This window comes from Cucumis sativus, chromosome 1 (assembly GCF_000004075.3).
Source record: "Cucumis sativus cultivar 9930 chromosome 1, Cucumber_9930_V3, whole genome shotgun sequence".
NCBI classification, from domain to species: domain Eukaryota; kingdom Viridiplantae; phylum Streptophyta; class Magnoliopsida; order Cucurbitales; family Cucurbitaceae; genus Cucumis; species Cucumis sativus.
The window spans coordinates 15,505,349-15,520,531 of NC_026655.2; the positions used below are offsets into that span (position 1 = coordinate 15,505,349).

The 15,183-nt window shown below is 33.6% G+C and overlaps 1 protein-coding gene across 3 annotated transcripts; it reads left to right on the forward strand.

Annotated features, from left to right (window-relative positions):
* Positions 1-3,796: 3,796 nt before the first annotated feature.
* Positions 3,797-11,908, forward strand: LOC101203826. Of its 3 annotated transcripts, XM_031889653.1 has the most exons (10): positions 3,803-4,088; positions 4,369-7,587; positions 7,709-7,866; positions 7,963-8,034; positions 8,137-8,289; positions 8,393-8,556; positions 8,661-8,808; positions 10,847-10,969; positions 11,058-11,145; positions 11,302-11,908. In XM_031889653.1, exons 2-10 carry the CDS (start codon positions 4,530-4,532, stop codon positions 11,475-11,477), a joined length of 4,140 nt encoding a protein of 1,379 aa, XP_031745513.1. In that variant the 5' UTR covers positions 3,803-4,088; positions 4,369-4,529; the 3' UTR covers positions 11,478-11,908. The 3 variants fall into 3 exon arrangements, 2 of the variants coding, with proteins under 2 accessions (XP_031745510.1, XP_031745513.1); XM_031889650.1 differs by having other exon boundaries at positions 3,802-7,587; XR_004218950.1 differs by lacking the exons at positions 10,847-10,969; positions 11,058-11,145; positions 11,302-11,908 and having other exon boundaries at positions 3,797-7,587; positions 8,137-8,303; positions 8,661-8,728.
* The last annotated feature ends 3,275 nt before the right edge of the window (positions 11,909-15,183 follow it).

Sequence of the window (15,183 nt, forward strand, 5' to 3'; positions counted from 1 at the left end):
TATGTCAACTTGTCAATACTATCAACTCAATTAATTAAATTTATTTGTATTGTTTAGTTCCTACCAAGGCCGAGGAAAAAATTATCCCAAGACACATCATTCATCTATGAATTCTAATAAATTATCTAAATTAAGGCGCCTCACAATAATTAAAATGTTCTTGGACAAAAAAATTATGGAGGGAAAAGCTAGTCTAGTGCAATTTAGAACCATGCATGTTTAAAGATTTTGCTTGCTTAACTATTAATGAGAGATGACACATGATGTTTATGGGTGGAAACATATGATCACCGTCAAGCAAGAATAGAAACAATAAAGTCAAGAAGATAACAAAATTCAATTCCAAAGTGACACCTTTAACACTAAAATGGGTCTAATATCACGGGCTTGGGCTTTGGCCCAAGTCAACATGCTAGCTAGGCATCAACTAATATCAAGTTGAGCCTAACAGAGTACTCAACGGGACATGCCCCATGCATGTCTAACCCAAAGAATCTTTCCATAATCCAAATGGGCCTAAGAGAAGGTGCTTGATTGAGATCGACTCTAGTAAAACGACGAGAGGGGCACACCCCTCATATGCTCGAGCTGATTAGTAAAAATATAGTTTCGAGTAACTCCAAAATTCTATTGGAAAGGACTTGGGACAATTATACCTGTAAAATAGATCATGTTAGCTCTAGGAAAGGTAGGTCTATTTTAATACTCAAGCTTTCTACTTTCCATACATGTATACTGTTTTTTACTTAAGCATCACAGCTTATGTGGAAAGTTTTATTTTGATTTGCAAATTTTTCAATCTTATATAAATCATATTCTTATTTGAATTATAAATTTATTCTTGGTGTCACGTAAGGGTAAAAAATCATTTTTCTATCTAATTAGACAAAACCAATATGTCATGTTTATTATTGCCTGACTTTGGACATTCTCACTTGCATCGAATAAATGAAAGAGAAAAAAAGGTGTTTTCTCTACATAATGTTATCATTTGAAAATTAGTTTGACCAACATTCAAAAAAGAAAAAAAATTAAATGATGGATTATTGGGCGCGTAGAGTTACGTTGGTAATAACGGGTTGTCAAGCAATAATTATTTGTATTTGAGGTGTAGAGTAGATTTGAGTTGGTGCTAACTATTCATTTCTGGAATGCAAAGTTGAGTTGAGTTATAGATATTTAATTCAAATTTCTATAATCTAAAAAGGTACACACTTTTCATAGGATTTTCTTTTTTTAAAAAAATTGTTATACCATTCAACTAGATACTACACATTTTCCCCAAAAAAAATTAACAATATGATGTGAACTCAATAAATGAAAATACATTTTTCAACATGTAACCATTTGCACTCGACGTAGATAAAATATTTTTATTTATTTAATCAACAAACCTACAACGTGCTTTTATGGTCGTAGAACATATGAGTTGAGCATGCATAAAAGTATGATTTTCATTAGTGACCTATTTACATGTTCATGTAACTATAGTGGCATTGTTAACAAGAAGTCAGTTTTCTTTTCTGATTGTTTGTAATAGGTAGGTCTATAAGAAAAACTTAATCATTGTTTGACAATCCTCTAATGTCAAATTATTGTAAAAGATAACTATCATACACTAAACCAATAATTTAAAAGTTGCATTTAAAAACACTTTTACCAAACGTTTTTTTTTTCTTTTAGTATGATTTCAAACGAGTTGACTCTCAGAGTTAGTTATGTGATACAAAAAATTATTTTAGTGATTGAGTTGAGCGTCAGAACTGGTCGTCAAAGTTTGTTGCCAGAGGTGGTTGTTGTAGAAGGTAACCATCAAAGTTTGTTACCAGAGGTGGAATTGAACTTTATGTATTGATTGATATACTGGACACGGTCTCTAATATTTACTCATTTGATGTTTCATCTTAAATACAAATTAAAACTTAGAACTCATTGATATTAGATGTTCAGGAAGTTGTAGTTGTAAGGCTATTTGAGCTTCAATCTTCTGGAATTCAATGAAAGTTTGATCTTTTTAGTCTTCAATCTTTCAGAAGATGTTGATATCGAAGTTGATAAGAACTTGTATGTCTTGAGAGCTTTTAGAAGTTTGAGTTTTCAATTCTTGCTCTAGTTCTTCAAAGCTTCAATTATTTCTTCAACCAAAGATCTCCAAAAGAAATGAGGTCTCTATTTATAGAGAATTTCCATATGCTTGGGCCCATTTACTTGGTGGGCTTGTGCTTAGACTTATTTTGACTGTTGGACTGGGGCCATTTTGCCTGCTGGGCTTGAACTTGGATTTGTGTCCGTTATACTCGTTTGACCCAATTTTTACATTGGAAGCTTGAATTGGGTTGGATATGAAAAAACTTAAATACCCAATTAAATTATGAATATCACCATTTTGTTGTGGTGACATGACAAAATTTGTTGATTATCGAAGTTCTCAAACTCATGTTGATGAATATTAGCTAACCAACATGATGTTAATCTTACATATTGGCATCCCTTAATAAACTAATGTAATATTATGCGGCATACACAAATATAGTTAAATAACTAATTTACATTTTAAGAGTCAATGATTTGGTCTCATTAATTGAATATTAATATGATTTAATTATCATTTAATTACTAATTAAGGAGACCATTTTTAGCAACTAACTTCCACCTCATATAAATCTTTGTAATTTTAGTAATAATGTAAAGACATTTCTGAATGTGAGTTAAAGATCTTTATTTAGAATGAGAACACCACCTATCTTTTGTGCTTATGAACACATAAAAGATGCAACTTCCTCTCTCCTAATCTCTCTTTAATCTTTTACTTTCTAAAAAGAACAATTTAGAGCAGAAATTAATACGAATTTATCTTACTCGTTTTTTTTTTTGTTTATTACGTTCAACGCTACAAAAATGTTAACTTCTCAAATTTAAGGGACATTTGAGAAAAGGATTACCATAAAACTATAATAGCTGCTACATTGTAATTCTCAAATTAGGTAGGGTGGCACAAATTCAAAATCTCAATTTGTTACAATATTTATTATTTTATTTTCAAACTAAAATAGTTTACATGTTTTTATAAATTTATAACCAAAACTAAAATAATTTGCTTGATTGAAAGCCTCAAAATATGTATCAATATTCAATAAATTGAATATCTCATTTAAGAGAAAAAGGTAAATAAAAGACAACGTTTTTTTCTTTTACCCTTCGCTTGAATTTAAGAAAGTTGATGAAATGAGTTTAAATGTTATGATTTGAAATTGGAGAAATGGTTTAAAAATATTTATTTTGATTGGAAGAAGAAAATTTTGATAGGAATGTATTTAAAATTTAATGTTTTGATGGTAAATGAAAAGAAAAAAGGAAATTAAGAATTTATTAATATAGATTTGTATGTATGAATGTGTATTATGAAAATTAGATAAAGAATAGGTCTACCATAACCAACTATTTTAGTTAGGAAAGTTTTAAAATAAAAACAGAAATTGAAATCATATAGAATATTGAAATCATTCTCTTTTTATGCGTTAACAAATCACAGAATTGATTTGAAGTCCGTTATAAATGGATGTTAGCAATTAAGTGGTTTTGGTAAATAACATTTGAAGCACATATTATAGTTCATATCTGAAGAAAAAAAAAAGAAGACTTTCATAATTTCATAAGGTGTGGTTGACTTTGAAAATTGCATGTGACACCCACGTGTCATTTCCCCATGATTCGTTGCCTACGTGGCAAAAAAGGAGCTTATTTAAATTGTGAAAATTTGCCACTTCTATAAATAGTACACCCAACCCTCAAACAAAACGCATTTAATAAGATTTTGCTTATTATCGTCTCTTTCATTGGAGTGCGTTTCCCTATGAAATAGAATCCGGCCACGCGAGTTTTGTACTCTGCTACTGCATTTTCCGACCATTCATCGAATCACTTGAATAAGAAAATCTCTCTGAAAGTAGAGGAGGGGGAGAGAGAGAGAGAGAGAGAGAGAGAGAGGAGAGGAGGGAGAGAGAGACTCATCGGAATCCCTCATTTGGGGCTCAATCGCTACGCTTATTTCTTTCTGAAGTGTTTTTGTTTGCGCCACTCACCGACTGGTTCGTTCTCGTTTGTTTTTTTTATAATTGTTTTCTGTCTTTTGTCTCTCTATCTCTCTCTCTCTCTCTCTTAGCGTGTGAGCTGTTTTTTAGCCCTGTTCTTCTTGGCCTGGGAAACAGAGTCGTTTTCTCTTTTTTATTAGGGCAATTTTTAGAGCTTAGTATAGGTAACAAACGATATTAGAAACCCTAGTTTTCAATAGGTTGTTAGAATTTACGTTTTTAGTGGGTTAGTTTATTTTTCAACTCATGGCATTTGATCAGAACGCAATTCCTACAGGCTTGCGGCCTTTAAATGTAGCTAGAACTTTAGTTGAAGATTCTCATCTAACGCTGGTTGCTAATACTGGTCAAAACCCCCAAAGGGTTACTCCTTTGCATCCCTACGACATTGCCAATGCAGACAATTTGCCTCTTCCTTGTAAGGGGAATGTCTCTGATATGGGACTTGCTGAGCTAGGATATCGAAATTTTGTTGCTGGTGTTACTGCATGGTGCCCTCGAATGCCTCCTCCCCTTGCGCATACTGCAACGGTTCCTGCCGTAGGACTTGGTTATGTCATGAGCAATCGTGGTGGTGCCAATGCCATTGAGCTTGCTAGTAGTTGCATGACAGTTGGGCCTAATCATAATACAAATTTAGGTCATCGAGTTGGGGGAGGTGGACTGGAATTTGTATGCAGTAATACCTCAATGGGATCTGGGGATAGTACCAATTTATGCAATAAGGTGACTGGTAATGATGATCAGATTAGTAGTGATAGTACTTCTGGATTTAGCTCCCACTTGAGGAGTTCGGTTGGTGGAAATAGTGGAAATGTGGTTGATCAAGTAAGTGAGGAGGGTGGAGATGGTTCCATTTCAAAAAAGAAAGTTAAGTTTATGTGCAGTTTCGGCGGCAAGATCTTTCCTAGACCGAGTGATGGTATGTTGAGATACATTGGAGGCCAAACAAGGATTATAAGTGTTAGAAGAGATGTGACTTTCAATGAGCTTAATCGAAAGATGGCTGATACATGCGGGCAGGCTGTGGTTATAAAGTATCAGCTCCCTGATGAGGATCTTGATGCTTTAATATCTGTTTCATGCCCTGATGATCTTGATAATATGATGGATGAGTATGAGAAGCTGGTTGAGAGGTCTTCAGATGGATCGACTAAATTGAGGATGTTTTTGTTCTCTGCTTCAGAACTTGACTCTTCAGGTATGGTGCAATTTGGCGATTTGCATGATAGTGGGCAGAGATATGTTGAAACGGTGAATGAGATATTTGATGGTGTTGGTGGCCGTATTACTAAGAAAGAGAGTTGTGCAAGTGCTACCTCAACTCAGAATTCTGACTTAAGTGGGACTGAGGCAATGGATATCCCAAATAATGATCTAGGGGTTGTGAGCGGACCTCCATCCACAACATTGCCCTTACCTGGAGGAAATTTAGGTACTGCAGTTGCTATTGACCCTGGATTGGTGAAGGTGGATCCCGTCTCTGCAGTTTTGTTAGATGCCTCTGCTGTTCCATCAAGCATTCCTTTTGTTAACTCTGTTCCTCCTGGAGCTTCTTTCCAGCCTGAGACAGAGTTAGGAAGGTCTGTGCCTGTTACTCTAATGCAGCAGCAACCGGGTGTTGACTTTTCTCCACCCGTGTCTCATTTACAGCCTACTGGTGATCCTCGACAAGCAGCATGTGTGAACTTTATACAACTTCGTCCACAACTAGGCTTTCCAAATTCCCATCATATAGGAGCATCTGGATCTGTGTTTATACAACAACCAAATACTCTTGGAATTACTCCTCATCAGTTTGTCCCTGCAGTTCACATGACAATGGCTCCTTCTTCTCGACCCAGTATTATGCCAAATGCCTATCAATCGATGGTTCAATATCCACAATCCCAGACAGAATGTTTTTCCAACCCAAGCACATTTGGTCCAAGGGTTGTCCAGCTATCAGCAGAACAAGGCTACAACTCAGCTCAGGTTCCAGCTCCTCCAATATCAGTAGGGGTTGGATTTGGTTTACATCAGGTACCTTGGCCTGATCAGACAGTTATATCTGATGAATTGGTATCTCATCATCAGACAACTTTTTCTGAGAAGATCGAGAGGTTGGATGACAGTTACTTCTGCCAGAAAGCAATGCCACATGCTCATTCCAATTCTTCATTGCAGAATCAAAGTGAAAATTTAGCAGACCTTGTAACTGATTCAAAATTTTCGTATTACAGTCATCACCTTGAAGATCAATTAACAGCCCATCCAATGAAAAATGTCACAGAAACTGTAGCTCTAGGGCAATCAACAATTGAACATGGTGTTGGAGTTCAAACCAGAATCTTTAATCCAATGGATCCAGAAGTTGAAAACCTTTCTGTGGACGTTCTTAGCTTCCCACAACATTTGGAGGACCGATATGAGAATGAAAACACTCTAAAAGATCAATGTAATCATGGTTGTGGTAGGATCTCAGCTCCGCAAGGTGCTCTTGGGAGGCAAGGTGATATTCAGTCACCCCATGTTGCTATTGTAGCCCAGAATCCTCAGTCTGGTGAAGTTGATACTCTCCAGCGCCATCATGTAGCTGTAGAGAATCAGTTCCATCCAAATTTAGTCGTGGACAGACACAATATTTGCTTTGGCGGTGCTCCTTTTCTTGCTTCAGAGTACAACACTCATGAAAATCCGGAAGAATACTCTAATAGTCATCATGGCATTATTTCAAACCAAAATGCTACCCACACTGGTATTCAGTATGACCATCTCAGACCAATTGTTGGAAATTTGGAAAGTCTAAGTATATGCCCAACTGATATTTGTGCTAATTTGGATCACTGCAAATCACCCATTGAAAGAACTAGGAAGGAGGACAATTTTGGAACCTGTTCACAACCAGTCTCACAGAGGGAAATTCTACTAGATAACAACTTTGTAAAGCCAATAGCGTTTCTTAACCCAAATCACATAGAATCAACTACCTTCACTTGCTCTTCATTAGAGGTTCCCTACTTGATGAATGAACGACCTGCTGAGTCTAGTGAAGTGGCACAATCTTCTGTCGGGGGCTTTCCTGGAACATTATCACAAGCAGAAAATGGGATACAATATTTAGAATCCAATGAAGTCTGTCATAGCAGAAATCTCCACCTATTTGACATGAAGACTGAACAAAGAAATAATGAAGTCTCAGTTTCTGCTGAATGGAAGGACCCTTCTCTATTTGAATCCGGGATGGTATCTGGTGATGTTGAATCTGTGTCTTTGCCTATCAGGACTGGAAATGTACAGGACACTGCGAATTCACTTTTCAGCAATCAGGATCCTTGGAACTTGCAGCACGACGCTCATCTTTTGCCTCCTAGACCAAATAAAATCCAAGCAAGGAATGAAGCCCTTGCCACCAGGGAACCCTTGACAGAGACTCCTTTCAGAAACGTTGGTGAACTAAATGTGGAAGCGTTACTGGATGATGGATTATGTCACCCATTGGTTAATTCAAACAAGGGTACCAATTCGAGACTGTCCAGTCTGACAAAACTAACTTTGTAGTTCTTAGTCGATTTGTATCAATCACCTTTCTATTATCATGTTTATGGGGGTGATTAATCTCATATAATTTCTTGTAGGCTCTGCAGAGGAACAAATTAGGAAAGATCTCCAAGCTGTTGCTGAGGGTGTAGCTGCTTCTGTTCTTCAGTCGGCTCAATCCTCCAACTCCGAATTGAATGAAAGAAGCAATTCAATTTGTGAGACTAGCACCGAAAGAGATGTTCAAAATAATGATGTGGGTTTGTAACCTAATCTCATATTGAATTTGGCTATTCAAGGGGAATATGTCATGTCTTTTACCATAGTTATTCACTTTTTCCTGTTTGCCCAGGATGGCAGGACAAGACATTCAGATAAAGCGAATCTTGGTTTTCCAATGTCAGAAGGCCTTGGCCGCTTGCAGGTAATAATTAGTTTTCCATTTTCAACCTTAAGGATGCACTTTATGTTTAAACTATCCATCCTAACATCCTTTTTTTTTTTCTCTTTTTCTTCTTTCCCTTAGGTAATAAAAAATAGCGATCTTGAAGAATTAAGAGAATTGGGGTCTGGCACATTTGGCACTGTTTATCATGGAAAATGGAGGGGAACTGATGTTGCTATCAAACGAGTTAATGATAGGTGTTTTGCTGGGAAGCCTTCTGAACAAGATCGCATGGTTGTTCTTTTTAAGTAATTGGCTTTTCTTTTCTTTTGTTATTCATGTGTTTTTCTTTTTGTTCCTTGACTCAAGTCCTTTTTATTGGTTTATGTTGTACCAGAGAGAAGATTTTTGGAATGAAGCAATTAAGCTTGCTGATTTGCACCACCCAAATGTGGTTGCTTTTTATGGTGTCGTGCTTGATGGCCCTGGGGGATCTGTGGCCACAGTAACAGAATATATGGTCAATGGTTCGCTTAGAAATGCTTTGTTGAAGAATGAAAAGTAACAATTGTTCTCATTTTTCATATGTTTAATTTAATTTGTTAGTAGTTGCGGTATAATATATCTTCACCCTTAGATTAAGCCATAAAATACAATTGATACAGGAGTCTTGACAAGCGGAAGCGCCTGTTGATTGCAATGGATACAGCTTTTGGAATGGAATACCTGCACAGAAAGAATATTGTGCACTTCGATTTGAAAAGTGATAATCTACTGGTCAATCTTCGAGATCCTCATCGCCCAATATGCAAGGTTTGTTGTTGCTGATAATAGCAGAATCATCATTGTAGTACATTACATCTAGTTAAACTCTTGATTTGATTTTTAAACTTTGATTTTTAAACAAAACAGGAGGATATAAAGGGGTACTGTCATTTATCATGATCATTCGTGCCCAATAGACATTTTGCAAATATTTAATACTATAATTTCACTTAATACACGCACATCAGTGAGATTAAGAGGCAGTTTTATTACGTGTTTTAGTAAAGCACGATGAGGACAAAGGGAGTTGTATTCATTTACCAAATAATTTATCATATCTTGGATTGGATACTTATTGCACTTTTGTGAAAATACCAAAGATGGTTATTTAGGATCTGCCAGGCAAATTTTTTCTCAGCCCATCAGGTAGTTTGAGATGTGAAAGGTATCATGAATAAACGATATTGATCTTATTAACAAGAATGGGTTGACAACCCTAAGTACATTTACTCAGAGCACAATCACAATCAATTGTCTCCGCCTCAACCTCTCACTCTCGAGAAGATTCTGCTAAGTAACTAACTACCCTTCCCTCTCTCAAACTTTCTATTTATAACCTCCCTCATAGTGGTCCCCACCCTTACTTGTTTCTCTCTTTCTTGCATTTACCTCTCCTATGATATTGATGTATAACTGGGGCCTAACAAGATTCTTTGTTGTAATTGTACTAAATAATGCTTCTTAAAACATAAAAATCACCTGCCTTCTCCTTAAACATGAAGTTAGTAAAAGGTTAGAATTAATACATGTAATTAAGGGAGTTTTAGGGACTCAAAAGATGGCAGAAATCTAGAGTCATCTGTTCCCAAAATCCTACTAGAAAACTGGAGAAGAGGAGGAAGAACTTTCTATTTCCAAAATCTTTATTGAGGACTGTAGAAGTTTGGCTTATGAACAGGAGATTGAAGGAGTTTATTCCCCCCTCCCCCCAAGATGTATACAAGAGATTCTGTATATATATATACACCCTAAAAGGGTCTATATTGGTGTCATATATTGTCCATGTCTTTTTTTATTAGAAGATTATTGTTGGGAGGTATGGCAATAGGTGAGTCATTGGAGATTTACCATCAATGGGATTGAAGCCAATGCTACTGAATATGAGGCAAGGGCAAAGCTAGAAATAGAGGGATATGACATTGGAGCATTTGATTGTGGGGGAGAGCAGAAGTAGTGAACCTAATAGGGGAGGTGCATTGTGCACGCAAGGAAATTCTAATGTGATTGTAAAAGACGAAAAAAAAAAGGAAGACTCAAGATCAGACTTGGCAGATGCCCCTTGTCGCTTTCCTGCTAGGTCCTAGACTAATGAGAAAAATCAAGGGAGAAGGCCTACAGTCGGAAAGGCGAATGAATACTAGTTGTGGTTTACGGCTGGTCCGATCCGATCCAACGAACTGGACACCCAGGGATGCTGGACGGTAAGTATGAAGTTGTCCTTCTAGACTAGAAGCATGAAGGTAGCAATACCGCTCTCTGCCGTGGTGAAGCTAGCACGCATCTCCGGTACCGCTTCTCCCTTGAAATGCATATTGAATGGATTTCAATTGGAAACATTAGAAAATAGGAATTTGCAGCAGAAGATTGAAAAAACATGAATCAGGATGCTTAGAGATGGAGAAATTTGAACCCATACAGATGCAAGGAGGGTTTAATAGACTATTTTATCACACTAGCAAGGGAAAGAGAGTTCAGGAAAATCTTCAGAGTTTAGTCTCAAATTCAAAACAATCGAGTGTGGTTGGTGGATTATGGGCACGGTTCTGGAATTTGTAGAGGGTGGACTAATACTAGGAGTGCAGAGGAAGGTCCATTATGAGAAGATCAAACAAATGCCATTCTACTGACTTTGTGATTTAAACTGTTTGTCATTGCATATATCTGAACAGGGATTTGTTGTCATTTCACCCCCATGCTGATTCATTATGAGCAATTTTGTTTCTCATTCCAAGAAAATTGTTAGTTTGAGTTTCTAAACATAAAAATGTTTGGAAGAGCTTTGTTTATGCTGCTTTTTTGCCTTTAGGTTGGTGACTTGGGCCTGTCAAAGGTGAAACGTCAGACATTGATATCAGGTGGTGTGCGAGGAACACTTCCATGGATGGCACCCGAGCTTTTGAATGGTAGCAGCAATATGGTATCTGAGAAGGTATACTAATACGTTTTACTCCTTGCAGTAGTTTGCCCTTGTATTACATGTGAAATTAAAATAGATGATATGTTACTTGTGTTTGTAGGTCGATGTGTTTTCCTTTGGTATTGTCTTATGGGAGCTCCTCACTGGAGAAGAACCTTACGCAAATTTGCATTATGGGGTTATTATAGGTAAACCTTTGGTATATGTATCCCATCTTATGCAATTATTCTGTAGGCAATTTATTTTATTATAGACAAAATTTGCTTAAGTTGAGCAAGAAGTTTGAGTTTAGATCTTCTAGTCCCACATCTGGTGAACTAAAATTTTCTCAACTTAAAATTCAGGTGGCATAGTAAGCAACACATTGCGACCGGAAGTACCAGAGTCCTGTGATCCAGAATGGAGGTCACTGATGGAGAGATGCTGGTCATCAGAGCCATTAGAGAGGCCAAGTTTCACTGAAATTGCAAATGAACTCCGCTCCATGGCTGCAAAAGTTCCTTCAAAAGTACCCAACTAACTGCAGTAGCTTTCTTCACTTAACTTCATCTTCAAGTTCTGGAGTAAATTTAGGAATATTGCCTCTCACATGGATCTTTCCTCTTCTAGTTGGTCTATGTTTCAGAATGGGAAAATACAAGTACGTTCTCAAGTTTTGGAATACGGTGGGTATTAGATTTGTTTTTTCAGTTCTAACAAAGAGAGAGATTAGAGTAGTTGGCAATGCATGCATAACCCCTTTTAATTTCAATTTGCAGCTATTTAGATTATGATTATTTGTTAGTATTATTTTGTTTTCTAAATATGGTACTAATTTGTTTGACACTCTTTCTTCGTTGTCAATATTTTCAATGTTATAGACAAACTTAGCAGACAAATTTGTCTCTAAAAAGGGCTGCCACTTTTGGAAGTTCATCTAGTGGAGTTTTGGACAAAAAGAAATTGTTGCCACCATTTTTCTTTTGATAAAGATTGTGAATATGAACTTCTTCCTGCCTGTTATGAACAATGTAGACCCCAAAATAAATCTCCATTATTTATATCCAATAAATCATTTAAAAACTTACTAATATGAATATATTGACATGGTGGCATCACATTTTTCTTTAAATTAGGACCAAGGACAGCTATTTTTAGGACACTTACACAGTAAGAACATATTTGTTACTTTTATACCAGCTTACTTGCTTTTGATTGTTATATCAGAAGTATGGAACACATCTTTTGTGTACTAATATATGTTCTGTACAACGTTTATCAAACCAAACTTAAAGTGAAATGCAGCGTTTGAGAGGGAAGTATCTTTAGCTTAAAGAGGATTTTCCAGGAACTTAGAAGCCTTTTCTTGTTGAGATTTGAGAAGAGGGAATCCAATAGCTTAGGCATAGGAGATGAAAAAAACTGCTTCTTTACAAAATTTGACCTAAAGTAATTCTAAATTAATGGTTACTTTTTAAGTAATTTTTGAAGTTATTTGAAAATTGCTTTCAATGATTTAAAGTTTAGAAAATTTGCTGACATCGAACGGTGGTTAAAATCACAAATGTTTTAATGAAAATGTAAAATTACAAATTTAGTGATCAGCTGCTTATCAAACTGAACTTGAATATAAAGAAAGTAATTGTTTCAAAGGCTAAATAATTAAAAAAAATGTCCTTGAACTTGGCTATGAATACTGTTTAAACTTTCAAAAAGTTACAAAACTGTTTTTAAACTTTTTAAAAGAAGTTCCAAAATGCTTTTTACTTCTGAATTCGAATGAAAGTTACTGTAGTTTCGTTTAGAAAATACTCGAGCGGTTGAAAATTTTCATACGTACCTTAAGTTAAAAAATAATATGTATACTCTTATCGATCCAATTTTTACCCTAAATTTCTACCTCTAGATTATAATCTAGAAGAGGAATAGTTATAAAAATAAACACATTCAGTCGTAATACATCCTTTTAGTCCTATAGATATGTTTATAAGGTCTTCAAAGTAATCCTTTTAGTCCTATAAATATGTTTATAAGGTCTTCAAAGTATTTTGTGTATGATTTTTTAAAAATAGTTGTATGTTTGATTTTTTAAAAGTTGTTATATGATATTTAAGATGAGTAAACGAAAGTTTAAGAGAGAATGTGATTTTTAGAAGTTGTTCTTCTAATTAAAAATATTATTTAATTATTTAAAATAAAAGTGTAAAGTTAGTTGAGGAACTTTTAAACCCATTTTTAAAGTTGAAGGACTAAAAAGGTAAATTTTGAAAACTCGGAGATCAAATGAGTATATTGTAATAAACTCGAGGACTAAAAATGTCTGTTTTCAAACCTCATGGATCAAAAAGATAATTTTTCAAAACAACAATTAGCCAAATAAATAATATATATGACTATTAACACACAACTTGTTAAAATATTTAAATCCTAAAATCTCTGTATACTTTTATTATTTTTTTTATTTTTAATTTATTAAATTTATTTGTGCTTAAGAAGAAACGGGAGAAAAAAGAAGAAAAATAGAGAAGTAAGACGATATCAACGACTTGTGCTATATAATGAAAAGTTTATTTTTAAAAAAATTTAAGTTTAAGAGTAAAATACACTCGAAAGTTTAAGGTTATTTTCAAAATTTTAGTGTATGTTAATAGTTAAATACATTTTTTTTATTTGACTAGTTATTGTATAAATATGTTTTAAAAAGATCTTTTATTAAAGTTTTGTGAGATTTTATATTTTAATTTAGAAATTTTGTTTTTACCATAATTTTGTTGTAAAATTTGGACTAATGACATTTTTTAAGGTATTTAGGAAAGTTTTCAATAGTTAAAAAGTATATTTAAAACAAAACTTTAAGGGGCCGTTTGGGGGAAGGGTTGAGTTATGGAAGGGTTAGGGGTATGATAAAACTAGTGTTATGATAAAAGTTGTTTGAGAGAAAAGTTATGTGAATAGTGTTATGATAAGATGTGTTTGGGGGATGGGTTATGTGATTAGTGTTATGATAGTTTTATGATAAGATGTGTTTGAGGGAAGGGTTATGTATGTAGTGTTATGAAATTTATTTTTTATACATTTTTTAAAAAAGATTCATATTCTAAATCCAACCAAAATGTTGTATATTTAATTTACTAAATTATTATATTTTCGAAAAACAATTTTCAATAATTTCTTTAAATGTGATGTATATTTCTAACATTTTTTACGTTCTCGTCATATGCAAATAATTTATTGATTTTTTAAAGAAATTTGTATTCTAAATCTAATACACAGATTTCTTTGACGTAATTGATACGTGCAAATAAATTATTAATTTTTTTTAAAAAAAATCATATTCTAACTCCAATACACAAATTTTGTATATTTAATTTATCTAATCGTTCTAGTTTTCGTAACACAATTTTCCTTAATTTATTTAAATACAATATGAACTTTTTTTTAAGTAATTGTTTCGGTTGAATAAATTACTATTTTTCTTTTAAGGATAAAACATTCTCAGTTTTCTTCTTATCTCAATATTATGTTTTTTTTTTCTTCTCTTCTTAAATTAAAGGATTGTTGTTCCACGAGCAACAAAAATGATAAAAAAAATTATAATAGATATAAAAATAAGGAAGAAGAAAGAGAAAAAAAGTACATTTTGGAAAAATATAGCATAATTTGGTAAAAAATTAGATTTAAAATTTAATACAAATAAATCTTAAATCAAATCTCACCATTAAATTGATTTTTTTTAAAAAAAATTCTTATACATTTAAAGTTTAAATACTTCAAAAAAAAATTTTTGTTATACATTTTTTTGTTTGTCTCATAATTCTAAAGATAGTTAATTTAATATTAAATCGTCTTATTTGATTTTGTTTTGATTTTTCTATAAGTTTAATAAAATTAATTTTTAAGAAATTTATTTAACTCAAATTTATCCGAAATAGTTTAGATACATATAGATTAGTTTTAAAATAAAATATTTGAAAAGGTAAAAAACAAATAAAAGACATAAAATAATATATAAAAATTTAAAGTAAATACGAGCACTAAATGTATAAACTAATCACAATTAATATTTATTTAAAATTTATTTTGTAAATAAAATAAATTAAAAACAAAATTCTTTTAAGATTATTAAATTAATAAAAAAAAACAAATGACATTTGACAAATAAGAGACTAACTTTTTTAAAAAAATGAAATGGTAAAATTATGGGAAATTGAAAAAGTAGAATTACGAAGGGTTGAAGAGATATTGAG

Coding starts and splice junctions, on each gene's coding strand:
- LOC101203826 (XM_031889650.1), top strand. CDS start 4,338: ATGGCATTTGATCAGAACGCAATTCCTACAGGCTTGCGGCCTTTAAAT. Junction 8,809..10,846: donor CTCATCGCCCAATATGCAAG/GTTTGTTGTTGC, acceptor TTTTGCCTTTAG/GTTGGTGACTTGGGCCTGTC. Junction 10,970..11,057: donor GCAATATGGTATCTGAGAAG/GTATACTAATAC, acceptor TTGTGTTTGTAG/GTCGATGTGTTTTCCTTTGG.